Source organism: Passer montanus, unplaced genomic scaffold (genome assembly GCF_014805655.1).
Source record: "Passer montanus isolate IOZ18808 unplaced genomic scaffold, ASM1480565v1 scaffold35, whole genome shotgun sequence".
NCBI classification, from domain to species: Eukaryota; Metazoa; Chordata; class Aves; order Passeriformes; family Passeridae; genus Passer; species Passer montanus.
In genome coordinates, this window is record NW_024368263.1 from 3,117,025 (window position 1) to 3,143,643 (window position 26,619).

At 47.8% G+C, this 26,619-nt stretch overlaps 2 protein-coding genes across 5 annotated transcripts in view; one reads left to right on the plus strand and one right to left on the minus strand.

The window, feature by feature from the left end:
* Positions 1–21,836, minus strand: part of TMEM104 (transmembrane protein 104) — a 43,477-nt gene extending 21,641 nt beyond the window's left edge. Inside the window, exons 1-8 of one of the 4 annotated variants that reach the window (XM_039716515.1) lie at positions 21,650–21,836; positions 20,806–20,930; positions 18,910–19,031; positions 16,664–16,745; positions 15,695–15,797; positions 15,226–15,306; positions 10,799–10,898; positions 9,911–10,016 (exon numbers count right to left, since the gene is read on the minus strand). In XM_039716515.1, the coding sequence (XP_039572449.1) occupies positions 9,911–10,016; positions 10,799–10,898; positions 15,226–15,306; positions 15,695–15,797; positions 16,664–16,745; positions 18,910–19,031; positions 20,806–20,850 (639 nt within the window). In that variant the 5' untranslated portion in view covers positions 20,851–20,930; positions 21,650–21,836. Of the gene's footprint in view, positions 1–9,910; positions 10,020–10,798; positions 10,899–15,225; positions 15,307–15,694; positions 15,798–16,663; positions 16,746–18,909; positions 19,032–20,805; positions 20,931–21,063 lie in introns of those variants that run through there. The other 3 variants (XM_039716511.1, XM_039716512.1, XM_039716513.1) reach the window with 3 other exon arrangements.
* Positions 21,837–22,128: 292 nt separating this feature from the next.
* On the plus strand, positions 22,129–25,886 carry NAT9 (N-acetyltransferase 9 (putative)). The gene is made up of 6 exons (XM_039716517.1): positions 22,129–22,438; positions 23,516–23,625; positions 24,560–24,694; positions 24,903–24,962; positions 25,137–25,231; positions 25,319–25,886. Exons 1-6 carry the CDS (start codon positions 22,362–22,364, stop codon positions 25,463–25,465), a joined length of 624 nt encoding a protein of 207 aa, XP_039572451.1. The 5' UTR covers positions 22,129–22,361; the 3' UTR covers positions 25,466–25,886.
* The last annotated feature ends 733 nt before the right edge of the window (positions 25,887–26,619 follow it).

Here is a 26,619-nt window from a genome sequence, read left to right on the forward strand (position 1 = left end):
TGTCCCCTCTACCATCTCTTGTCCCCTTCACTAGGGTGACAAGGCCACGTTTCTGTGCTACATGAGCTCATATCTCAAGCTACAGAGCCAGATGGCCCATCAGCAAGGGCGGCGATCCAAGCTTTCCCTGGTAAAGCTTTACCCCTTGCAGGGGACAGTACAAATATAAATACATGGAAAGAGTCTGATTGTTCAGGAAGGAGCTTTTTAGAGAGCTAAGAAAAAAAAAGGAAAAAGCTTAAAATCCACAGCCTCTCAAGGCAGGAGGCAGGGCTGCAGCAGGGGCCGTGCTGATAGGCAGTAAGTTATCAGCAGACAAGCTGTTATGAAGCTCAGAGTTGGTTGAAAAGAGATAAACCAGCCACAGAACAAGAAAAGAAGAGAGGCAAGAGGGATTTTAACCTCCACATCCCCTGCAGAGTCAGGAAGTCACAATGGAGGGAGGCCACAGGCACCAGCCAATCCACAAGGAATATTTATAGCTGAAGAAACAAGGGCAGTTATGCTGTGGGGACAGCAGGCAGCTGCCACAGCAGCTCTGGTAATTAACGTGCTGCTCTCGGGACACCTGGCACAGCTCTACAGCCATAACTCACGTCAGGCACATTCCTGGCACCAAGGAGCCCTCACCCACCTTCTTTCCCAGTTCCTTCAGGCAGGGAGGAGGTATCCTCCAGGAATAAGACCTCGCTTGCTGCCAGGCTGGTTTTTGCCAGTGGAGCAGAGGCCTTTCACCCACAGTACCCTTTAAGCTGGATGATGCCTTCCACAGTTCCTGTGCCACAGTGATCCTAAGGTCTCTCCCAAAATGGAAGACCTTCTGCAAGGGATGAAAAAAAGTGCTTGTATCCACAAAGATACCACCCTCAGTGGATCTCAGTACTCTCTGGAGGTTTTCAGAGGCTCTAGCCCAGCACCAGCATTTGATTCTAACTGCCCACCCAGCAAAAAGGTGTAGTCATCCCAGCTTATTAAGCTCTGACCTTGCTGGTGATCCAACACACCAAAAACCAGTGTGAACTGGGCAGCCTCCACATGCAGCTCTGGGAGGCCAAGGCAGAAGCAGCACATGGACAGCACGGCAGCACTTGAAGGTGCTGCTCTCCTTTCCTCTCCCTGTCCTTACTCAGGGCCACAGCCTGTTTCTGAAGCTGGTCCATCTCTGAGCACCAGGAACTTTCCACTTTGGAAAGAATACCTGAAAATACCAGTTCTTTCTCCACTTAATTTGAAGGAATTCAGGCACAAAGTGTTCTCAGAAAGTCATTAGGTGCAAGGATTCTGTTCCTGGCCTACCTGGGGTGTGCAGGATCACAGCCAGCGGCAAGCTTTCACTCTCTGGGGTAAATACACTTCCATTATCATTTTTCACAACAAGAGAGAGATAGAGGCCAGCAATAACCCCGAGGTGACTGGCATCTAATTTTTCATCATTGGAGTATTTATGGCACAGCCGTTTGCAGCATCTTGTAATCACTTTACCGCCTCCTTGACCCCTGGCTCCCCCTTATTCTGCATCTCCTAATTGCATCTGAACAAGCAGGAGGGAAGCAGCAAAGTGGATAGATGCAGGAGAGCTGAATGCTTGGGTTGTGATACTTGGAAGGACAGCAGAGGAGGTGCAGAGCCAAATTTGGCTGTACCCCCCACCACCAGCTTGCTCTGATCTCTCACAGCATATGAAAGTGGAGCTTTCCTCCTTCCTGACACTGGGTGACCTTGAGGAGCCGTTCTCTGCCTCCCCAGTTCATTAGCATGGTATGAGGGATTAATGAGTTTCCTCCAAGAAAGTGTGAGGGCATCATCTTTATACACAAATACAGCCCCAAATCCCTGCATATTTGTAGCCTCTCCCAGCAGGGCATTGACAACTACAACAATATTTATATTGACTGCAAAAGCCCCTGGGTTAGACAGCACAGAGCAAGGGAGATGTGGACCAGCATGACACGGATGCACAGAGGGCCCTGCAAACATGTCAAGCTACAAGCTGCCAGGGTTAGGAGCTACTTGGGTTCAGCAAGGATGAATGTTCCTGACGGCCACTAAGCCCTCGTCTGCCACAACACCAACAGTGCTTTCACCACTGAGCCATTATTTGTCCTCTTTTCTCCCCTACAAACTTCTCAGTTGAGCTTCTCAGGATTCTCCAGCTGCCTGGAGGATGTAGCTTCAGGGGCAGCATTATCCTGCCCACTGTGTCATGCAGGAGTTGCCTGAAGGGAAGGAAAGTCTCTCACTTTAAAATGACTTAGCACAAAGGAAGAGATAAAGCCTTTTTGCCCAGGGCCAGAGGGGTGTCTGCTCCCTTCCAGCCTTCTTCCCTGCACAGTGCACACCAAACAGGTGCAACAGGCCTGAGAGACCAGCTCTGCCCCAGAGCATTATACCGACTTCAACTTACAAGATAAATCCCAGCTGCATTATTTGTATTTATAGTCCTGCTTACAGAAGCAGGAGCTACGTGTGGGATTTGCTGATCTAGTCCAAAAATCCACATTTTTGGACAAGAGCGTCAGTGATCTCACTCAGACATACAGTGCAATTTAGGATGGCGTTAAGTTGCAGACTTATTTAGGAGTAAAGAGATATATAGGTCTGTCCAGAGCTTTCCTCCACAGCTTCTGATAATGTTCATAGCAGCAGAACTGCACAGTTCTGCAGTCCTGATACTTTCTACCTGTATATTGAAGAATTAATGGTAATTTCAGGGGATGAGAGATCAAGACTGCTGTCTTACTAGATGAAAACAATGATGGGAATCAGGCAGGCAGCAAGGTCAGACCTCTGTTTAAAAACAAAGCTGGTACTAAAGCACCAAACAGAACACTGGAAAATATGCTGTTAAGAAAAAGGCTTATATTGCATTTCCCAGGGGATTGTTTAGCTGACTTAACAGATCTTCTCCAACTCTGGCTCCTAGGATGCTGTCACAATCACTGCAGAAAGTAACACTGCACAGGGGAAATCTATTCATTACTTATTTTCTACCAATGTTCTGAAAACCTAAGATTTGTGGCTCTGCTGGAACAGCCTAGTCCAAGAAAGGAATTTTAAAAGGCCCTTTTTAAACCTTTACCACTCGGTGTAGGGAGTGGGTGATCACATATATTAGTTCTGACACCTGCCCTATTCAGGAGAGATTGGTCTCCAGTATCAGGAGAGAACAGTGTCAGCTTTGGTGCCTTGCTGCCCAAGTGAGCTGACTCCAAAGGACAGCTTTATTCAGGGAAAGCAGCAGCATGGCCTCTCAGCCTTGGCAAGGTGGCTGTGCTGCACAGCAGGGCTGTGGTGTGAGCCCAGCATCACCTCTGCTCAGCTCCCAACTGCAGAATGTGCAGAAAAGCACATTTCAGAGATCTATGGCAATATATACACTGAGATCTATACACAGAGATCCATGTCAAGCCACTGCTTCACCCAGTTTTTTCAGTTGGTTTGTTTCCAAGGTTCATGATCACCATCCAACACCACCTAAGTCAAACCAAGCACTAAAGTGTACAGGAAATTCTTCCTTGGGGAAGTCAGGAGTGTCTGAGCTCACTGATGGCCTCTGCCCATTGTGTCTCTGCATCTCTTGCACCTTGCTTGTCTGAAGGGCTGGTAGCACCTGCAGCACACCTGGCCATGCATTCAAGCAGCACCACAGCACCCTCCCCTTCCAGACAGCCCTTGCCAGCCTGCTGGAGGTACCAGAGGGACACAGCTGGTCCTTTGGAAAAGCTCAGCATCCAAGTGACAAGCACAACCCAAGCTCCACTTAGGAGAAACACACTTCTCATTGTGAAGTGAACAGACAGCTCTGTACAGAAAACACATTCCAGTCCCCTGCACTATTGATTTTCCAGTGAAAAGAGACAAGCTAATCCATTAATGTTAGTTGCTTCAAAGTGTAGTCTTGCAGTTGCTTCAGTCTGGTCCCAAAGGCTGATTCTCTCACCCAGTGTTTGCCTTCTGGCTGGCATTTCTTTTACTCAAAATGCCACCAGTTACAAGGAAGCAAGAAAAATCACCCATCAGAAGCTGAACTCCAGCTCTTAGGTCACTGGCACAACAAGTTTATATTTCACTTCCAGAACACCACAATCATCTGCCTCTCCTCCTGACGGCTCAAGAGGAACCTCTTTTTCACAAGGCCAGTTATTATCTGCAGATCCCTTTGCATTAGGGAACACAAGGAGTGTGGCAACATCCAGTAGAGCCAGTTTATCTATCAGAGGCGTATGATGAGTAAGCAATTGAAAGGATTTATTGATGAGCCCACAGAAGAACAGACCAGGATGAAGGAAGCAGGATTTATGCCATATTAACAAGGCTGTGTGCCAATTTCAACCTATTAGTTGCACAATAAAAAGAGTGGAGACTTGCCTTCACATCCCACATCCAGACACCATTTATTTTAGCAGAACTTGGCTCCTATCCCTCTTCAACCACTTCAGACCAAAGCAACAACTTAACTGACCTTACTTTTTGGAGGCTTAGTAGATGAGAGGCATGAGAAGACTCCAGTCAGTCTCTGAGACAGGGCTTTTAGCCAAGCAAAGCTGTATTTCAGGGGCACCTATAACAATTTGGATTACTGATATTGATACTTAATGCAGTACTAATTCCTCTTGTGTCACAGCAATGCTTCAGAACTCAGATGGCCTATACACACAGAAATGGCACAACATTCTGGACTCTTGAAAAGCTTTTTTTCTTATTTTGAAGGCTTTCAGAACTGCCTTAATGCACAGAAGTAGCAGCTGCCTTTTTTGTACATTTATTTCTATATCAGTATCATAGTAAACCACATTAAAGCATTTGTGGTAAGGAAGATAATGCAATATTTTTGGCAAGAAGGTCTTACCATGAAAAACTTCTTATAGGATATGCAGGGTGACAAGCTAACAGTGCCTCAGTCCTGCTGCATCCTTACTGCAAGCTGAAGTAACCTAGAACACAACAGTGCTACAGTTTAAGCAATTTCTTTAAACAAGATGATGACTTCACACCATCAGGATAAACTTCCACCAGCTTTCCTTCCTTTTCACTGGCTCACTCTGGGAGCCCAGGACAAGTGTCCCAAACCTTTTAGATTGATGTGCTGTGAAATCAGCCCTCCCTGGTCCAGCTCCTGCCACTGAGGCAGCTTTCTTCCCCACCGTGGGTTCTCAAGGTCTCTAGACACTGAGACCTGTAAGAATAAATATCCAGGAGACAGCAGCTGTGACCCATTTATTACTGAATGTTGCTGCAGGGCACAGCTGAGGAAGGCAGGGCAGAGGAAAAGGACTTGCTGCAAAGGGAACAGTGGAGAAAACCCAGGTGCCCTTGGAAGAAGCACTCTGCTTGCAGCACTGCTCCAGCTCTGTTGCTCCAGCTCCCAGGTGGAAACAGACAGCTTAGATCAAGCATGGATGTTCAAGTACTGCCATGAGGGCTCCTCTCATATCACTGCTGGGAGGCAAAATATAAAACAAAAAAAAAAAAACCAACCAAAAAAAAGAGAAACTAACAGAAGCCAACGATGGACCGAGAGGCCACAAGAGCATCGTGTACCAAACAAGCTGACAAAACTGCCCCAGTGCAGGTAAATGCGTTTGGAAAGATCTATTTTGACAATAAAAATCTGAGATACCTTTACCCAGAGCAGGGCACAGGCAGAGCCAGGAAGGAGAAATGTTGTGAGGGAAGCAGAGCATGTAGAGCAGGCACACCAAGCTGCACTCCAGCCTGCCGGGAAGGCAGCACCCGACGGGATCCACATCAACACTTATCAGCTCAGCCTTTTATTTGCTGATGAAGTTCTGCTGTCCTGAGCAATGGTACAATAGCACGTGTGTCCTCAGACCACCCCCTCACCCCCCTGCACAGCCTCCTGCAGCTGCAGCCCGGCCCCGCTGTGGTCACCGCTCAGAGCGCCGGGCCGGGGTGACATTGTCCCCTCCTGAAGAGGGACAGTAAGCGCCTGTGAGCCCACTCATTTTATTCACTGCACAAGCACGTTTCCAACTGGGATAATCTCCATTAAACCATCTGTGCTGCCGTGCTCGCCCGGCCCGCGCCCGCTGCGCTGCCCGCGATGCTGCGGCATCTGCGAACCGGCACAAGCGCATGCCGCGGCCCTTTCCCCATCAGCTGAAAACGCCACAGAGACTCAGACACAACAGATGCACCTGGTGGCTCTGACGTGCTACCGAGCCAGGCTAGCAGGAGTACCTGTGCCAGTGCCTCTTCTGAAAGGCACATGGCTCCCCTTGAGAATTTAAGCCATTTCCTTTCCATCACGGGAAGACACCATGGCCCAGATTGCCAGAAGAGGAGGGCTGAGAACAGAGTAGAGGTTTCAGCCTCAACGGCTGCCCTGGTGGAGAGCAGAAGCATTGTTTGCCAGGTCATGAACACAGTTTGGATCAGACACTCTGAATGGCTGCTGATCCCCGGGATTTAATCTCTTATTTATCTCAGTACCTGCTTTCTAGAAACAGGGACTATCATATCACATTCCCACCTGACTTCGACAGAAAGACAAGGAAGTGTTAAAATGAAAGATCTGAAACTTAAATCTGCTGCCCCTTCCCCACGAGCTCCCCAGCACAGCCCAGTGGAACCGACAGAGAGCATGATAAAGCAGCTGCACTGAAGTGTGAATTCAGCACTGAGAGAACGTGACCCTGTCCTCAGCACTGCCAGAGACAGCCAGGGGACTTGGGAGCCACTCCAGCTGTTGAGGACGTGGCAGGGTGGTAACGGGTCTGAAGCAAAGATAGAAAGCCATCGATCTGCTTTAACTGTGATCACTGCCTGCCTTAAACAAGGTCGCTGGGCTGCCCAACACACACCTTTCTTGGAAGAAAATTTGTCCTGCAGAGTCTTGCCCTCACAGGAGTGGAACAGCACAGCAAGGCTCACCCTTCAAACCTCTCAGATCTTTTATGGTCCCAAAAAGGAGACAAGTATTAGCAGCAGGTGATGGGACAGGAGCAAAAGTCTATTTACATATTTCCTGCACTTGCCTTCACTTATTTGTTTAGCAATTTTTTATTTTCCAAAGCAATTTATAAACAAGAAGCGAGACAACCATTTGTTCAGACAAAGGTTAATAGGGGCCTAGCAGTCTCTGAAGACTCTGCAGACACACTTAGGTGTGAAATCTTGGAGCAGCAATAAAGATGCTGCACAGACAAGCAAGTCTCAAGAGAAGAATTTAATCTGTCTAAATATTCTCATTATGTGCACAGTTTTCAGCTTCCATTCACAGTAATCAGAACAGAGACAGCTTCCAGAAGCCTTTTTAGACAATAAGGCGTGAAAAAGGATTTTTACGTCAGCCATTATTCCTCTCTTCATCCCCAGCTTGAAGAGTCAATGTTTGAAATAGTTTTTGTCGAAAAGAAGACACAGTGTTGGGAGAGAGAAAGTTGACAGGAGGAAGGCAGCACGGGTCTTTGGCAGACTGGTGGGACTTGGCACAAAGCAGCTCCCATTGGCACCATTTGTCCAGAAAACCTCAAATAGATTATTCTCTTCCAAAATAGGTTTTCTGTAGGGTCATGCACGGAGTATGAAATATAACACTACTTCCAGAGAACTGCTTCACTGGAGCAAGCAAGACATTTCAGTTACATCCACACATCTTCCTCCTAGACATCACTTAAACCTAAATACAGTACTGAGATAAGGTAGGAAAACTAGAGGCAGGCATCTAGGACAAAAGGGCTGATCCAAAACTCAGCTGCTTTCTTTTGGGATCACAGTGTCCATCTGTCCCCTTGCCACAGGGGAACTTGTTTGCAGAAAGAGACCTTGTTTGTCCACTGAAACGTGGAACCTGAATTATTCCATCAGGCAAGAATTCAAAATAGAAAGTTAAGAAAAGAGAATAGTTCTCCATGGATATGATCCCCTGGGACCAAGAGAAGCTGTGGTCTTAATGCATCTCTCCCCTCCTCACTTTCATGTTGCATTTTCCCATTCAGACAGGCAGGTTTCAGCTTTTCTGGCATGTTCAAAACTCTACTTCTATACACAAGAAGCTTGCACAAAATGTGTAGAGATAATTACAATGGTTTTTCTAATTTTTTTTTGCTTGAAGTCAAGTGACTTCCTCGCCCTGCCCTCCCATCCCCAGGTTTCTCACAGAAATTTTAAGAGCTCAACTGGTCACTAGCTGTCCACACTACAAACACAACAGTGGGGAAAATATTAACCAGGACAGCAGGTGAAAAATATTCGCCAGCACAGCTACTTTGCAGGCACCCCAAACTCAAAGCCAGGGTCAGTACTGTGGTCTGAGTTTTATAAATGATTACATCTCTTATCCCTCTCTAAAGAGGTCAGCATCCTCTCTGGAAAATGAAATCACACGGGTCTAGCAGGGAGTGGGACCAGAAGTGCTGGAGGCAGAACAAGTTCCAGTTTACTCCTATCCTCACCAAGTAAGAAGCATTAGAGACTTCTAACAGAAAAGCAGAACTTAAGAGATAATGCTAACACCCAGAAGTATCCTGGAAATAGTGATTGTGAGAACTGACCCCCAGCAGTAACCCAGTACAGACTGGTCTGCTCTCCCACAAGCAAACCCACCCTTCACCTAAGAGGGCACAGAGAACAACATTTAAGCCTTATTCCAGCTACTGAGCAGAAAAGGATTAACCACTAGCAAAGACTTTGCAGATATTTATTCTCCAAATCCACAAGACAAGCAGAGGGAAAAGCTCCTCTGAGAGTTATGTACACAGACTTCAAGTCTAATGCTTACAGAGTCTTAATTTTTTTAATTTTGCAAGTCCTAACAATTATCTTCATGAATTATAGACGTAATATCTGAGAGACACAGGCAGTAATTAATGCATGTCTGCCTTTTCTGACTAGCTCCTTCTGCTGGGTCAGGGAGAGTTATTGAAATTCAGGAAGGAAATCTTCAATCTTCTAGAAGTTTTACAGAAACAGACCAAGACAGAATTTAATAAAGCAATAATATTTCTCTTAAATAATTAACTAGTCTTTGACACTCACTAATATTTCTGAGGCCCAGCTCTTACTTTTGCAGTGACACTGGATGTGATCCACTGCATCTCCAAAATGTACTAACCCCAAAATTACCTCTGGATTTATCTGCACACACGTAGCCACCCTCATTCCTTTTACTTAAAATTCTCACTGAGACCCTTAACAGAAGCCACACTGAGCAGCACTAGCATCCTTCCCTCCTCCCACTTTGCCCTGCTGACATCTGTCTCCAAATACGAGCTCTCAGCACTCCCCAGGCTCTAAAGAAGCCATGTTCATCATCCTCTGGGAGCAACCCTGGGTTCAGAGCAGAACCCCAGCAAGCATTGGATGCAACAGACAATCCTGAACTAGACAAAGCTATTACTAAGGCAGTGTATACCACTGCATGTTGTCTAGGCTGGTTGTTTCCATCATCTTTCAAGTAGCAGATTCTCCTGCAGCATTACAATTTCATTCACATAAAGAATGGGCTCAATGATCCTTGTGAGTCCCTTCCAACTCTGGGTATTTTATACTCTAAAGCACTCAAGTGAGTTTAATATACTTCAGCATCTTGACAACAATCACCCCCAAGCAAATATTAATTAGCCAGCTACTGAAAAAAACAGTGAAGAAAAACCCAGCCTTTGGCAAAAATATCTCACCTGCTTAAGCAATATAAAACTACACACTGAGATGGACAGAACTTAAACTCAAAACCATAAGGATCATTCTGATGGCAAACAAGTTCAAACACAGCCATGCCACCAAGAACAGGGAGGGTAGGAAATTGGAAAAAAGTCAGACTGAACCAAAAGTTTCCTATTCTGTTGTTCACTTGAACCACATTATTTCTACAAGAAAAAAAAATTCCCTATGCACTAGAAGCAGAGTTTAAATGGCAGCAGTGGTCATCCCAACTGCAGGAGCTCACCAGATACAGCCTGTAAGCATCAATCCTTCGAATTGGCCCCCAGCACTTGTCCGTGTCGTTGTACTTTGTGCTGTCTCCAACACTGCAGGAATGGTTGCCAGTGACACTGCTGGGAAAGGAGGGAGAAACAAAAGAGAATAATTAACTCCTAGCAGATGTCTTCCCCTCTCCTGCATTCAAAAAGAAGAATGAGCAGAAGCCAATCCTCCTCTCTGTTCCTGGTCACACTCACTTTCTTGCATTTTCTGGACAGTGTAACACAGTGAGTTGCTGAGTACCAGAGGTTTAAAGGCAAATTCTTGGATTGCCTGCAGTTATTTGCAAGTTTTGCCATTTAATCATCAAGCTGGTGAGCTTAGATATTTTATGGATCGCTGAGGTTTTCCATTTTCAAGACTGAAGTACAAATCCAGCCCAGATTTGATCAAACCAATCTATTTTATTATCTGTTTCTTTGAGAAAGGCACTACTCCCAGTGCAGAGCTAAGTCCATGTACCATCACCACCCACTGGCCTCAGGCTTTGTAAGCATCACACCCCTCAACTCTTACCCAGAGAGAGAGAGAAGGCAACATACTGCAGAGTATTGCAATCAAACTATGGAGCAACAAGTCTCATGTCTGCAAGTGCTGAAGCTGGAAATACTTCACCACCTGAGCACTTGTCTGGAATCAGGTCAGCTACTTGCAGTCAAGCAGCAGGCATTCAGGTGAGGAATACAAAACAACTTCACCACCCACCCACAAGAGATGAGCTGTCCTTGAGTCATTTCTCCACCCCATTTTTTGGAAAGTATAGCTGATGCTAGTCAGATTTATCACCCCATCAAACCCTAAGCCTGCCCTGTTCCCTGGCAGCACACAGCCCCTCAGGAGTAAGCACACTTACCAGGTCACCTGCATTAGGGAGACTGGCACTGCTGCTGCATAGATTGCCAGATCTCCATAGAGGTAGATAATTATGCAGAAATAGAAGAGGTTGACACCCACTGCAGAAAAAGAAAATATTGTCCAGATTCAGCAGAGTACACGGAGACTCTTGTTCTCTGCATTTCAAATATACAAAATTTTTAAGATCTTAAATCATCATTTGCCTCCATAGTTTCTGCAGGAAACCACCCAAGCTCAGGGAACTTACCATGGAACAGGAACTGATGGGGCATGAGGGGTCTCAGAGCTCCACTCTGCCTCCTCCAATCCCTGTTACTGACACTAAATAAACCCTCTAGTTCAAGCCCATCCTGCAGTCTGCACCAACAGGTCTCCCATAAGTCACCTGCCAGACGAAGCTGTCAGCTCTGAGCAGGCACAGGCAAACATGCAGGTGAAGCTCTCAGACTCAGTGTGAGCACAGCCTGACAAAGGGAAATGCAGAGAGAATGTTTCTAGGCTCTGCTGATTCCAAATCCCCTGGCTGCAAACCTGCAGGACCTTCACAATGTGGACTTGTAGGGATTTAACCCTTCAGAGCTCAGATTCCAATGGGCTGCTTTGGAAGATTCCCTGCCACTGGCAACTTGAGCCAAGGCAAAATCCTGCAAAGGTTTAAAACTGTTTCTGCATCCCACCTACCCTGATGCCACCACATACACTGTTCCTGCCCCTACTCATCTTTTGGGTTAAGTTTTTCCTGTTTTGTTTCTTTTAATTACTTTTAATTTAAAGATTGCCCTGCCTTCACCTATGAGATTAAAAAAAAAATCTTACACAAATTAACTGGGTGCACAAAACAGACTTACTGAGGCACAAGAAGACACTTCTGTGAAGAACTAAAATCTAAAGGGATAAAGAAATGCTTGATGAGACTCCAGGATCCTGTTCTTGCAAGCAAGTCTGTATAAATCTCACCAACAAATTGGAAGACATTTTATTTCAGAGTCAGATGAGTTACAGAATAAAAGCCTCAAATTTGTTTAATTTAGGAAGTTGACATTGAAGGAAAACAGCTCAAGAAACCTGCCCATACTTTCAAGTTGTGGTGCCACCTGATGCTCAATCCCAGTGCAGCTTGAGCAAACCTCACACTCATGGCTGTGACACCTATCAAACAAGGACAGCACTGCTGTGGGACTGAAAACTCATTCCTACAGTGCTTGGGTGCCCCAAAGTTTACCATGTTTTGCCATCATACTGCCCCTGGATCTCTGGATGTCAGGAAACATTGTTAGGAATTCTCCTTGGTTTAAATAAATGATTCTCTATGCTGAGCCTGATTAGCAAGAAGGGGGCTGCATCAGCTTCCCTGCTTCTGTACAGCAGCACACTAAATCAGTGCTCTAGAGTTGCTCCTGGAGACAAATGGACTTACTACAGAAATTGTCAGATCATTCTGTATATTCTCCCACTGTTTTCTTGCTCTGTGAAAGATGTCTTCACAGTTAGGGAGTCTCTGTGTTGTTCTGGAGACAGCAACAAACCACCTAGCAGTCTTTTCCAATTTCCTGTTAAGAAGGGTTGAAGGTTTTAAAAAATCCCTGACATAGGACAGAAGCTGCAGAGACACGAAGCTGAGGACTACACAGACTCAAGACAGATATTCTGTTTTGGGCTCTGTGACTGGTCTCAGGACTCAGCTGCCCCCCACAAACACAAAATAAAGCTGACATGGCCAGCTAAGCCTCAGCAGCACCAGCCAGTACCCAGCAGCACCCCCATGCCAATGCAGAGAAGCACAGGTGACACTCCTCTCCAAGACAGGAAGACTTTAGCATCAGTTATTTTATAAACTGCTGCTGACCCTCCCTGATCAATACTTTCATTACTTGGCACAAAACGAGGTTAAAAAAAAAAAGCAATTACTTCCTGCGAGGAAACAGCGTGATAGATGTGCCTAGAATCTATTACTGCAATAAATGACTGCTCAGTCCCAGAAGAAAGCACCCAACATTAAAAAATAAAAAAATCAAATCAAGAAAAAAGTAGCTTTTCAGAGACAGCTCTTTCAAAAGAGCACACAGTCTCTTCACAGCCTAAACTGAAGTCAGCTCCCTTTAAGAAAGCAGACAATCTGAAATTGAGATTTATCCCCAGCTTACCTCCTAGGACTGCAGATTCAACTCCTGTCAGATTGTTGAAAATAAAAATCAGTCAAGGGAAAAGAGCAGAGAACTCACTAGAAATCAGGGGGTTTGAGGTCTACTGCACAGCTTTCATCAGCCTTCCCTCTGGAGGCTGTAAAGCCCTCCATCACCTTGGGTTTGGATCCACACTTTGTGTATCATCAGCAAACACCCAGAGATTTGCCAGCTGTGAACCCTCATGGGCTGCTGCTTGGAGCTGGAATTCCCCAGTGTGGCCCAGTTTCTCAGCACTCAGTGGTCCCTGAGAGCTGCCCTTGCTGAAGGCCTTTCTGTGCAGCTGTGGGGAGGGAGCAGCCCACAGGGACCTCAGGGACCTTCACCTCTCTGTCCCTGCAGCCACCCTCAGGCCAGAGGGTGTCTCTGAACCAGTGACAGGGATGGAGCCTCACTGCTGAGCTCCAACACGGGGAAAGCAGCAAATGGGTTACAGCTGCCCCAGGTCCTTTGCTGTGGGCACCTCAGCCCATGGAGGCACAAGCAGGGCCAGGCCATGCCTGCAGCTCTCAGCCACCTTCCTGCAGATGGACTCATCCCTCTGTGATGGGCTGAGCAGGCCCTGGGGAGGATCCCTAACACAGAAATCAGATAACTCTGGCTAAAGCAACATTAAGAAGAGGGATTAAGATTTAAGAGTACTAAGCAGTTTATTTCACTTTGCTCGGAAGCTACATCAGTGCTGATGGAGAGAGGACACATATTCCAGCACCCTCTACTGGCTGAGCACCAGAGAGCCCAGAACCTGCCTGGCTCCTGGGGGTCTTTTCCAGCTCCCCTGTGAAGCACATACAAAGAAGGGGCCTCCTGAAACTTGATGAGAACACTCTGACCCCTGTGATCCCCATCCCTCCACAGCCCAATCCTCAGCAATATAGCTAAACCTTGTTAAATGATTGCTCTCAAAGCACCTCTCAAATATTACTCCTCAGAGGAGCACCAAGAGACAGGTTTGTGTTCACCATATTTTACACACAGCAAAGCAAACAAGCAAGAAAACTTGCCTTAGGTCATAACAACTCAATGGTACAGGCAAGACAAGGAACAAGATGTTTCTGACACACTTCACTTCTCTGACTAAAAACGTGACAGCCTAGTCCAAGGTGGATTATTTTGATAGTCCTAAATGATTCAAATCTACAAATTCCCAGAAGAGGCATGTAGGAAAATTAAAAAGTTTTTTTTCAATTAACTTTAAAAGCAAAAAATAAAGTTCAAAGAATATTCACTCCTTAAACCCAGCTGTCCTTCAGAGACAGGAGCTTTACACTGGTATAACACTGATGTAATGTAGTGGAAAAAACCCAGCCTTCTGTTACCTCTTTGCAAGGTGGCCAGTGAACAAGGGAAAACATCACTTTCCACAAAAAAATGGGGCCTGACAGGCTCAAAACTGCACAGCCACAGAGCTCTGGCTCTGTGCAGCATCTCATTGTCCTGCTTTGCATGTTTCAGAATCCTCATCACTGTGGTTTGCATTTCAATCACACGCAGCAATGGATGGGACTTTATTAGAGCAGGGTTACAAGTTTGTTCCCTGGCATACAAAAGACATTTAAAAGCATAAAGACAAGCCAGCTGTCTATCACATCCTCAGCAGGGACTCTTCAGCAGTTCATGTCCCAGCTCTCTTGATAACTCCCCAGATGCAGACAATTCCTGGAAGCTCCTATCAGAAGTTTCTCTCCTTCAGACTGCTATCTACAAGGCTCAGGGAAGCCTGAATGCCTCATTCTCAAATGCTACAACCAAATGCAACAGAAAACATTACAGCTGGGCTCTACTGCTTCAGAAAGTAGAGATCACAGAGGACACGTGGTTCAGAGGTAGGTGAACTGAAGTCAGAAAAGGTCTCCATTCTCAAATGCTACAATCAAAATGCAACAGAAAACATTACAGCTGGGCTCTACTGCTTCAGAAAGTGGAGATCACAGAGGACACGTGGTTCAGAGGTAGGTGAACTGAAGTCAGAAAAGGCAATGACTTTCCTGTATCAAGACACTGCTCTCATAACCTGCATTGTTTTGCTGGTTCCATACCCACCACAGCAGGGTCTGGCCCACCTGGCCCATAAATACTTTACAGAAACACCACACAGGAGAGAAGGAACAGCACATCTGGGTGGAATTATCACAAACTTAGCATGCAAACCCACACTGAGAAGCATGCAAACTGACAGAACAGCCATACACACAACATGCAGGAGGACCTAAAGGGACTTTTGAAAATGTTCATCACTTACCTTTATTGAAGAACATGGAAGCCATCTGGCCCATTTCCACCCTCTCAGTGATTTCAAAGATATTGGCTGAGCCACGTCTCTCTGCAAGTTAAAAAACAAGTGTTTCAACCAGTCCCTCCAATAAACCCTAAGGCCACATTCCCTGGATACTTGGGAACCTCTAGCAGCAGTTTGAAGGACAGTATGTACAACTCTACAGCTGCAGAGTCACTGGGCCAATTACTCTGTGGAGCCAGTCTAAGGAGTTCAGAAAATAAGATGTTCTCATCTTAGTGACGTAGAGGGAAAAGATCTTTATCAGGCTGCAGAAGGCAAACTGAATTCTCAATGAGTCTTATCTTACAAGTGTTGAGGACTTTGGGATGAGAGCATGGGTGGAAGCAAGGGTGAAATGGACAGAGGAGTCCACTGGCATTCTGCCTGCAGAGAAGAGGCCTCACAGCAGTGGAAGCACGAGCGGGGTACTCACGAACGGACAGGATGGGCCGCGTCTCTGCTCGCTCGTAGCCATCTTGGAGGAGAACATCACTGTCAGACACTCCAGAGGAAGAATCCTCATCTTCATCATCCTCCTGGATAAAAAGACCACTGCTGAGACATCTGCTACCCACAGTGCAGGCTGTGCCACCCCCAGGTCACTTCCAGACACTCAAAGGAAGGTCCCAAACAGGAGGGGAGGACATGCAAGCAAAGGCAATACCAGGGAACCCAGAGGATGCTGTGAGGGGCAGAAGAGGCTGAAGTGAGTGACATGTACCAGCCCCAGGTCACACACACAGCAACACTGCCCACTTCATGCAGTGATAAGTGGCACAAGGAAGTTGAAAACTTCCGGAAGATCTGCAGTGTTGCACAACTGGGAGAAAAAATATAAATCCAGGCATATCTAGCTAACACAAGCAGGTCTAGCTCCTAACTCCATCCCACTAACACTAAGCCAAGGGGTCTAAATCAGTGCAAACAATTATGCCTCCCTCTGATCCAGTAAAGCCACAAGTAAGTTTCACAGCAAGGACATAATTCAGAACTGTCCACAACCTGGGATACTGCCCAAGTAACAGCAAGGACATCCCAGCCTGTCCCAGTTAAATGACCTGAGATCAGCAAGGATTTATAGTCCTCAGCACACTCCAAATAGCACCAATATATTGGCTGCCACCTCTCCACATTCACTGAGCAGTGCTTCTGGGCAAGGAGAGTGTGATCAGTAAGAAATGTGAACAGCACAAGAGATTTTTCAAAGCAGGAGCAGAAAATACTGTCTTTAATGAGCAACCCCACAGGGAACTAACAGCTATATTTTATATGGCAAAGTTAAGTACAGTAGAAATTTATTTCCTAAGAGTTAGTAACGAGACAAGGCAAATCTGCAGGGGAATGCCAGGAAAATCCTACGTGATAAAACAGGAGGAAAAGAAGAATTAAGCCCCACACAAACCTTGCGTTTTTCCATTCTCTTCCATCTCAGCTGGGCATTTGCAGCAGCCATGGCTTCCACCACAAAGGTTGTGGTCATATAGCTACAGAGAGAAGAATTCAGTTGATATCATCAGTAATAGTCAAGAACTGTCACTGAAGAGAAATGGAGAATAATTCCCATCTATTTGTAGGAGAAAACAAACAAACCAAAACAATGCTTTTGCCAGATCCCCATACACTGTTTTCATAGTGTTTCATCTCAGTTTATTGCTCCCTTCTGCTCTTGAGATTCAAGTGTTCAAGCAGACCACAATATGCAGTAAAATATAACACCCCTCCAGATATAATAAGACACTTTAGATATCTGGAAGGCACATTCCTGGTTTTCCTGTGGGGTGAAGACAGCAAGAGAACTTTGATCTTTGCTAGAAAGCAAGTTTCCTTCCTGTTTTTAGAACTTAGGACAAACCCAGTTCTACTCTGAAGCTCATGGCAAAGGTACTCTTGCCCCTTAAAGAATCTTTACACATGGCATCAGAAGCAAAGCAGCAACACAAGAGGAAGGAGCACATCACACATGCAGGCAAATCCTGGAGGCCAGTGGAAAAGCTGTCCAGGGAGCCAGGGAAAGCTACTGATGGAATGAATATCATTATCTCAGCTAAAACCAGTCCTATAATATTAATCAATGAATTTAAAAAAAACCTCAAATCAATCTTATTTAAGGCTATAAAGTGGTTTCTCACTGCTTCAGGAACTGGACTTGCCTACTGAGTTCAAGTAAGAGATGAGTTTTGCAAAAATAAAAGGAAGTGCTGAGGGCTGTGTAGCAATTTCTGCCCAGGCTTTTCCTGGGCCAAAGGTGCCCAGTGGGCATGAGGAGGTCACAAGTACCAGAACAAAAGCAACAGAGCTCCCAAGGCATGCAGCACTTTGAGCTGTGTCTTCTGAGCTTAATGCAGTTCTGGTAAACAGATTTGGAGGTTTGTGCTCTCCTGCTGACCTTGAAGGATTGTCTGCTGGTGCTGAATTCCATATGTTGAATTTATACTTTTAAACTAACACAGCTAAAAGGAATTGCTCCTAAAACTCCCAGTTACTGGTAACCCCAGATATCATTTTACCAAGCCTTTGCAGCACCCAGCTCTGAGGTGGTGCAGTCACAAACATTTGGCCATTCAGTCTCTCTGCACAGCAGCACAGAACAGATCCCAACAGATCTGCCTCCAAACCAAAGGCACATTCAGGCTGGCAGAACTGCTTACTGAAAAAGCTGGTACTTCAAAAATCCATCTGTACAAATGGCAGGAGGGAATTTTGTTTTATTTTATCTTAAAACCAAGCAAGAAGGAAGCAGGGATTCCCAGCCCACCAGAAGATGGCAATTGTAGCAGTAACACCTTGGACATCAGTGCTGTATCCACGGCCTTCAGCTCCACCTGCTGCTCCAGCAGGGAGGTACCTGGGCAGGGGCTCACAGTGAGCCAGTGTGACAAACACGAGACCATCTCAGTCTCTTCCACCAGCAGCACTGGTGGACACAGTCTCAGCTAACGTCAGGGAAGGTATAGGTTGGATTTTAGGAAAAAAATTTTCATCAAAAGAATAATAAAGTACTGGAATGCTCTTCCCAGGGAGGTGGTGGAATCACCATCTCTGGATGTGTTTAAAAAAGACTGGACATGGCACTTGGTGCTATAGTCTAGGTGTTAGGGCATAGGTTGGACTCGATGATCTCAGGTCTCTTCCAACCTCATTATTCTGTGATTCTGTGATCTCCAGAGTCTTGAGCAGCAAAGGTCTGGAGGGGCTAAGACAGGCCTGGCTATGCAGGAATTTGTGTTCCTGACACTCTTTCAGCCATGAGAGCGTTGCCAGAAGCCAAGAGAACCCTTACACATCTGCAAGTCACAAAGCAAAGCCCTGACCCTGTGCCACCTGAGACCTGGTTGGTGTTTGGGGAACTGACAGAGGTGAGCATGGAATGCATCCACAGTGAGGACAATGACAAAAAGGTAGCAGGGATAAAGCTTCCAGAAGACTCTGGACTGGAGGAGAAGTCCTTCCCATCAGTCAGGAAATGGGATGTACCTGAGAGTCAGGAAGTGCATCCTTCCAAATCAGGTCCACAGGCAACACCACTGCAGAAACCAACACTCAAGGAGCAGAGGGACAGAGTACACAGGAAAACAGTGAAAGTCTTTACACTGTCCTGACCCAGCTGAACTGCCCAGTCCCCTAAAGACACACACACACACATCCTACCTCATAAAGCCCAGGAACATCAGGAGGACGAGGCTGACGAGCCACCCTGCTGTGGCAAAGGCCTTGGGCATGGTCAGGGCTCCCGTTCCAACAATGAGGTTGAACATGTACACCAGGCCAACCTGCAATCAGCCACATGATCCAGCATCAGAGTGTGCCAGGAACCACCCAAAACACCTCACATACACCCTGACTTAAATGGAGAGGGCAATCCCTGAGCCAGAGGGTGGGAAAAAGTCCATGTGAGAAATACTTGGAGGAAAGGACTGAAATCCAAAGAGGACAATGTGGGTGACAGCACATTACTGGAGAAACAGATAGTACCCTTCATTTTTCTAATTGTTTTAAATTAGTTTTTTCTCTCTAGCTTGTAAAGTTATAAAGTGCATGAATATTTTTTGTTTTCAAATCACTGCCTTCTACCAGAAGGTCTGTGCTGTGGGTTGAGGTCTCTCCTTTTTTTCTGACCTGAACACAAGTACTTATGGCTATGTACCTTCCAGGACCTTTTATTCTCAGTAAAGCAGGAAATATCCAAACAGAATTCTACTTCAAAGCCTGCTTGCCATTTTACCAGTAAGAAGCTGAGCATATTGTGAAGAAGGGATTTTACTTCCTGAAGGGAAAGGATTTTATTTCCTCTGGCAATGAGCTTTTGCAGTGTCCAAAGACAAAAGAGAACTGTGAACATGGACAGGACCCCCCAGGCTAAGAATTTAACTCAATTAAAGATCAAAAACTGCCAAAGTTGTTGTGCTTTAGTGGGGTTTTTTTTAATACAGGCCAGAGTCCCTCCAGAGGAAAGCCAGTAAAGAGCTGTATATGAGCAGACTTTTCTGGGTGTGGAGCAATTAACATCAGGAGAATGATTCCCCAGTGACCTGACAGCACTTCACTTCATAAACACAGCAAATTCATCTTGTGCTGAGCATCCCAGAACAATGATTTTCCTTTGGTCAAGCAGAAATGAGAATGGTGCCTGCAATGTTCAGCTGGGTTAGGCATCCTCAGGGAAAGAGGAGAGCCTCAGCCCTTGAGATGACTCCAGGAAATTCATGCAGCACCAGCACAACAACATCAGAGCAGGTGACACTAATCCTTGAGGGTCCAGACATCCCAGTTACTGTCTTACTTCTCCATTTTTGTGACCTATTTCTGCAGCCTAATATCCACTTCTCCTACATTTAATCACTAACATGGAGATGAAAATTTTAAAGCATTTAAAATCCAACACACAGATTTCAGGGCTGGTTCTAAATTTACTGAGTTCACTTAAAAAAAAAAAAAGGTGTTTACAAAGTGCTGTTTTTAAAAGCTGACATTTTGTGAAGGCTTGTGGCTATGAAAACCAGTATTTCCAGTAATATAGGAAAGCAGTAATTGGCTCTGCAGTTGCACAGGACACCACATTACAGGGAAGAAACCTCTAAATTACTCACTTCCACTGAAGTGGTATAAAACAAATTACTGCAACAGCTGCAGCTAAGTAAACTTTGAGAAATTCAGGGGGAAATGTTTACATAAAGCAACAAAAGGGAAGAAAGTGGGATAGTTTCAATATCCAAGTCCCCCCTCTCTCTTCCAAGGACAGAAAACATTAACAAAATATAAGAAGGATAAAGAGCTGGTGTGGGACATGAAGCTCTTTCTAGCACTTTTAGATCTATACTTCAAGCACACATCACCCCTTTACCCTATGAAAAATGATCTGTGATGTAAAAAAACCCCATGTAACTACAAACATCAAGCATCTTTAACCACCATTTGACCCCCCACAACCTCTTGAAACGCTGACATTATGTCCATGAGGAAGTAGGATTTGCAAACTCAACGCTGAGGAAAGAAGATTTGGGGAAAAAAAAACTCGTGAGCAAACCCCCAAGCAGTGGAACTTACGTAGGGAGAGTAAAGCTCTCCAGTGTCAGTGATGCCACCTGCCATCCTGGAGCTGGAGGGGAGCCCCAGAGCAAAGCCAGGAGGGTATTTTTGGGAGGGTCTTTTCAACTTCTGTCACCTTTAACCTAGGGAAACATCACAGTACTGTGTTATCTTTGCTGGAAAAAGGAAGAAGTCACAAGTTAGCTTTGGCACATGGTTTTATGGTGTTTGAACAGATCTCAGCAGGATCTTGCCCTTCAGACATACCCCACTCACCAGCACTTCTGTGAGAAGCTTTCATATCTGTTAAACTGGTTTAAAATCAACCAAAAGGCCCTGCTCTGTCACAGCATGTGATGACCAAACTTCATCCTCTCCAAACAGCCAGAGGGGCTGTTCCAGACAACTGAAACCTCAACAGGAAAAGTTACTGCCTTGAGAATGATCTCAAACTGCTGCTTCTCACGCAGCTGCTACTCCTTGCAAACACGTGCCTCCTACAAACCCAAAAACCAGCCTGAAGTCTCTCCTCCTAAATTCAAGTACAGAAATAAGCAGACAAATCAAAATATTGGACCTATTAAAGACACGCCAAAACGCTTTTCATGCACCTGCATTTCCAAAGCAGAAATATTTGGGAAGCTTTACATTGTTGCAAAAAAACTAGATGTGTATGGAGGAGCTGAAGCCTTCTGTAAAGTTTCAATGATTAGCCACGGTTGAAGTAAGGGCTTCACACTTCTACATGTGCTCCTACTCAGCCACATGGGCTGGGCCAAACCATCAGCACAAGCTAAAAACCCAGTTATGAGCTTGTACACCCACAACGAACGCCAGGAGAGAATCAGGCAGCATAACTCACTGAGGTCACAACCGGACCGGCCTCAGAAGGAGAGATCAAACATCACCTCAAAAACCGAAGGCGAGCTTGGCAAACCCAGAGCAGGCAGGAAGGGAAGGGACACTGCGGGCCAGCCGGGCCAGCGGAGCCCCCCGGCCTGGCCCCCACACGGAACGCTGCCCGCCCCCTCACCCCGGGGCGCCCTCCCCAGGCCCGGCTCCCGCCGCCCCGCCGCACGCCCCCACACCGGGACCCTCCCCAGGCCTCGATGGGCGCTGCCCAGAAGGGAGCGTGGCGCGGAAAATGGGGTGGGGCAGAGAGGGGCGTGGCCGGGCCGCGAAGGGGCGTGTCCATCAAAGGCAGGGGCGGGGACAGGCGGAAGGCACCGACAGTGATTGGGCCACGGGAGGGGCGGGGACGAGGCAGAGGCGGGGCCCCGCGGGAACATGGGCGGGGCACGAAAGGGGCGGAGCGATGACGCCACGCCTTTCGCACCGGGAAGGCGGCGGGGTCGGTGCGCATGCGTAGAGGGCGGGCAGGGTCCCGGTTCCCGTCCCCGTCCCGGGGGTCCCGTCGGGATGGCGGGGCCGGGATTCGGGCCTGTTAATGCGGCCGCATTGCTGCGAGCCGCCCCGTGAGAGCCGCCCCTCGCTACCTAAAGCCGCCAGGCCGCGTTGCCCCCTCACCGGCGGCACGGAGTGCGGTGCTGGCTGTCTCCCTCAGAGCAGCGGCCATGAGGGTTAACCAGGACATGGTGCTGCGGGGCAAGAAGGTGACGCTGGTGCCCTACACGGCTGCGCACGTGCCGCGGTAGGTGCCCGTGCCCTCCGGGGCGCCGTTTTGCTGCGGTCACGGCGGCAGGCCCGCTCCCGGGAGTCAGCCCGTGCGGGGCCCTGCCCTCCGAGCTCTGTGCAGCCCTGCTGGGAGCGCCGCGCTGTGAGCGAGCCGCGGCTCCTCTGGCTCCGGTGGCGGGGGAACAGCAAAGCTGCGGCGTGTGGAGCCGGGCGGTGTTGGATAAATGAGGGCGGGAGTTTGTGAAGGAAATCGGCGCAAACAGCGCTGGTGTTTCTGTCAGGATCCGGGAGGTGCCGCCGGTGCTGCTCGGGATGACACACACCAGAACTCAGAAACACCAGGGGGGCATTGGGCACTCCAGACAAAGCCACAGGACGGGAAAAATTCCTAAATTCCCGGAGAGCGCTGTGTTCCATAAGGGACTGAGGCTTGTGGATACATTTTAAGTTTAAGAAGCCAGGAAAGCCGGGCGGGTGTTCGCTGCTTTGTGATGGGCTGACCCTGGAGCACGGGAGGGATCCCGGTGAGGTGGGTCCCATGAGGTGGATCCCGCCCAGGTGGATCCCATGAGGTGGATCCCGCCCAGGTGGATCCCATGAGGTGGATCCTGTGAGGTGGATCCCAGCCAGGTGGATCCCGGCCAGGTGGATCCCGGCCAGGTGGATCCCGCCCAGGTGGATCCCGACAAGGTGGGTCCCACCCAGGTGGATCCCGCCGAGGTGGATCCCATGAGGTGGATCCCGTGAGGTGGATCTCGGCCAGGTGGATCCCGTGAGGTGGGTCCCGCCCAGGTGGATCCCGCCCAGGTGGATCCTGTGAGGTGGATCCCGTGAGGTGGATCCCGCCCAGGTGGATCCCGTGAGGTGGATCCCGGCCAGGTGGGTCCCGGCCAGGTGGGTCCCGTGAGGTGGATCCCTGCCAGGTGGATCCCGTGAGGTGGATCCCGTGAGGTGGATCCTGTGAGGTGGATCCCGGCCAGGTGGACCCCATGAGGTGGATCCCTGCCAGGTGGATCCCTGCCAGGTGGATCCCGTGAGGTGGATCCCGCCCAGGTGGGTCCCGCCGGGGCCGTGACCTGGGGTGCATCACCAGGTACCACGAGTGGATGCAGTCGGAGGAGCTGCAGCGCCTGACGGCCTCGGAGCCCCTCAGCCTGGAGCAGGAGTACGAAATGCAGCGCAGCTGGAGGGAGGACGCTGACAGTGAGCACCTGGGATGCTGCCTGAGGGAGGGGGGCAGTGCTGAGCGCACTGGGAAGGACCCACAGTGAGCTGGGAGTGCCCTGCGAGCGAGTTCCTGTAAACCAGAGGGGATGTGACACTCTATACAGCAGCATCTTGAGGTGGTTTTCTCATTACAGCTGGTATATGTTCAGGGAAGTGGGGAATATCCACTTCCTCGAGCTGTCTGTGTCTTTTTTATGCAGTTTTCCAGAGACTGTAGTGATTCATTTCCCACAGCATTTTGTGCTGAGCTAAAAGTCATTAAGCATCATTCCTGCACAGGCAACACTCCCCAGGTCTCATCGTTGCAAAAAGGTAGAAGGAGGCTGTATTTCTCCTTGATAAATTGGATGATTTTATGATCACCTGGTTGAGGTTTGTTGACTGAATTGGTTCCCTGACTCTCCTACAGGTAATGAATCACTGCCCATAAAAGCCTGGTACAAATTTAGTGAGCTGGAAAATACTGAAGCTGGCAAAGACCTCAGTCTGGAGCATTTGTCTTAGGTGGCATTAAAAAAACCTTACTCAGAGCAGCAATAAGATGGACCAGGTGAATCACTCAGCCTCTTGTGCACCAAAACAGTTCTTTGCCCCAACTTGCTGCTGAGTAAGACAAGGCAAGGAGACTTCAAACATGGGAAGGAAGTTTTCACACTTCTTCCACAGGCTGTCTCTAGTCTTGGTGTCTGTGTCACCCTCACAACAGGTTTTTCCAAGTATTTCTTTCATTTCTGCAGGTGGGAACAGGCACACCTGGTGTGGGAAGCCAAATTATTAACCCTTCCTTGCTGTTAACACATGGAAACTGTTATTCCCCTGTCCATTACGCACCTTTAATTCAATTCTTTGGTAATTTATGAATAATTACCAGCACGCTCTGAAGATGCTGCCACGTTCTTGTTTTGCCCAGAGTGCACCTTCATCGTGCTGGACTCGGAGCGCTGGCCTGGGCAGGAGGAGGAGAGCTCCATGGTTGGGGATGTGAATCTCTTCCTCACCAACGCCGAGGACCCCACCCTGGGCGAGATTGAAATCATGATTGCAGGTCAAGTTCTGCTTCATAGCCTGGGGCTCTGTCGCTGAGGCTTTGTGCTGCAGAGGGATGTTGATCAGCTTTTTGTTCTCATGTTTACCATGGCTGTTCAGCCCTGAGCAGTCCATGGCGTGTCCAGCTCACAGCCTCTTCTCAGAAGTGGCTGGTGTGGCTGGTTTGTCTCCCCTAACTGGTGCTGACCCTGTGCTGTCTCTTTCAGAGCCCAGCTGCCGTGGCAGAGGGTTTGGCAAGGAGGCAACTCTGCTGATGATGGCCTATGGTGAGGGTGGCTCCGTGCACAGGAACAGGAGTGTGGGGGCTGAGATCTGGGAGCACACAATTCCCAGTGATACAGCAGGGTCCTAAGGGATGTGTCTGCCCCACAGCTGGAGTCCTGTGCTTTTATAGATGTGGCATGTAATAGAAGTGCCTCTCTCTCTGATTTCTCCTGCAGGAGTGAGAAAACTGGGGATCACCAAGTTTGAGGCTAAGATTGGTCAGGAAAATGAAGCCAGTATCTGCATGTTCAAAAAGCTTCACTTTAAGGAGGTGCAGTACCAGCCCAAGTCCCCAGAGAACGTGAGCAGCATTTGCCCTGTGGCTGGGACTGAGCTGCTTTCCCTGTGTGTGCTGCAGGTTGCTGTGAACAGCATTTTCCAGGAGGTGACGCTGAGGCTGGATGTCAGTGAGCAGGAGAGACAGTGGCTCCTGGAGCAGACAAACCACGTGGAGGAGAAGAGTTATGCTGAACTGAAGCAGCCAGCTGGGGTGCTGGACACCTGACAGACACCCCCAGACACCAGCTGGGTTTCCAGGGAGAAGTTGGACTTTGTTGCAAGGTCTGGGTGTGGAGAACACCAGAGAGCCAGCACTGGAATTTTTCTGTTCTCCAACAGCTGAACTCTTCTTCAGCTGCTTTGTCATCTTGTCAACTTTGCACTTTGCTCCACCAGCCAGGATTACTGCCTGAAATTTGAACCTGGGGAACAGCCACTAACTCACAGGTTTGGCTAGGAATTGCTCTTTTATTTGCTGTTCCAACAGAGCTTAAAATCACCAGCAGTTGATTCCTGGACAAGCAGAAACTTCTCCCACTGCTCTTAAATCCAGATTCATCAGTGAGGAGGTTTCATATACTGGCAGCTCATTCTTTTTTACTCTTGAATTAATAAAAAATATCACAAAAATCTGAGGTTCCTGAGCACTACATGGGGCTAAGCTGCTTTCTTTGGCAGCTCAAAAAGTGGTTTAGAAGTTGTAAAGGACAGCACAGACTCTTTAAACCCAGTTTCCTGGGGTCTGGTAGGTTGTGGAGGGACACTGCTGGGTCCTGGCAGGGAGAAGCTCAGATGTGGGTGAGCACAAACAAAGCACAAGTTACTATGATGGAAATTGTTGATATTGGCTGATCAAGGCTGGAGCTGAGCCCCACCACTGAGGGGGCTGAGAGCTGCAGGAGGTTTCTGAGACAAGCCCCCTTCAGCTTCAGGGCTGTGCTCCAGATCTGAAAACCTCAGGCCAGCAGTGATGTTGCACTTCATTTTCCTTGGCTGCTTTGATGAGAGTAAGGAGGAGAATACACTGAAAGAAGACAGCTCCCTTCTTTCACCAGCTCAGGACTCGCTCTGCTGAGCCTGGAGGGTCCATTTGCTGCTCTCCACTGAGATAAAGATGAATGTGGGGAAATATCTCTTACTGGGGGGCAGATATATTTAGGGCAGGAGTTATCCAGCCTCTGCTGCAGTAGATCTGAGATCCGTGGATGAACAAGAGGCACTTGCCTGACTCCCAGTGGACACGCTTCCATGTGCAGTTACTCAGCCTGAGCTGTGCTGCCCTGCAAACACTGTCCACAGCAGGGAAGCTGCTGAGAGGAGAGGGCAGAAGGTGAGAAGGATAACTGGAGCTCTGTGTGTTTTCATGCTGTAATAGCAGCT

What these genes read in the sequence shown, in the direction of transcription:
- NAT9 (XM_039716517.1), top strand. Translation starts at nt 22,362, where the DNA reads ATGAGGGTTAACCAGGACATGGTGCTGCGGGGCAAGAAGGTGACGCTG. An exon ending in GATTGAAATCATGATTGCAG is followed by an intron (nt 24,695 to 24,902) that starts GTCAAGTTCTGC and finishes TGTCTCTTTCAG; the next exon opens with AGCCCAGCTGCCGTGGCAGA. An exon ending in TCTGCTGATGATGGCCTATG is followed by an intron (nt 24,963 to 25,136) that starts GTGAGGGTGGCT and finishes TTTCTCCTGCAG; the next exon opens with GAGTGAGAAAACTGGGGATC.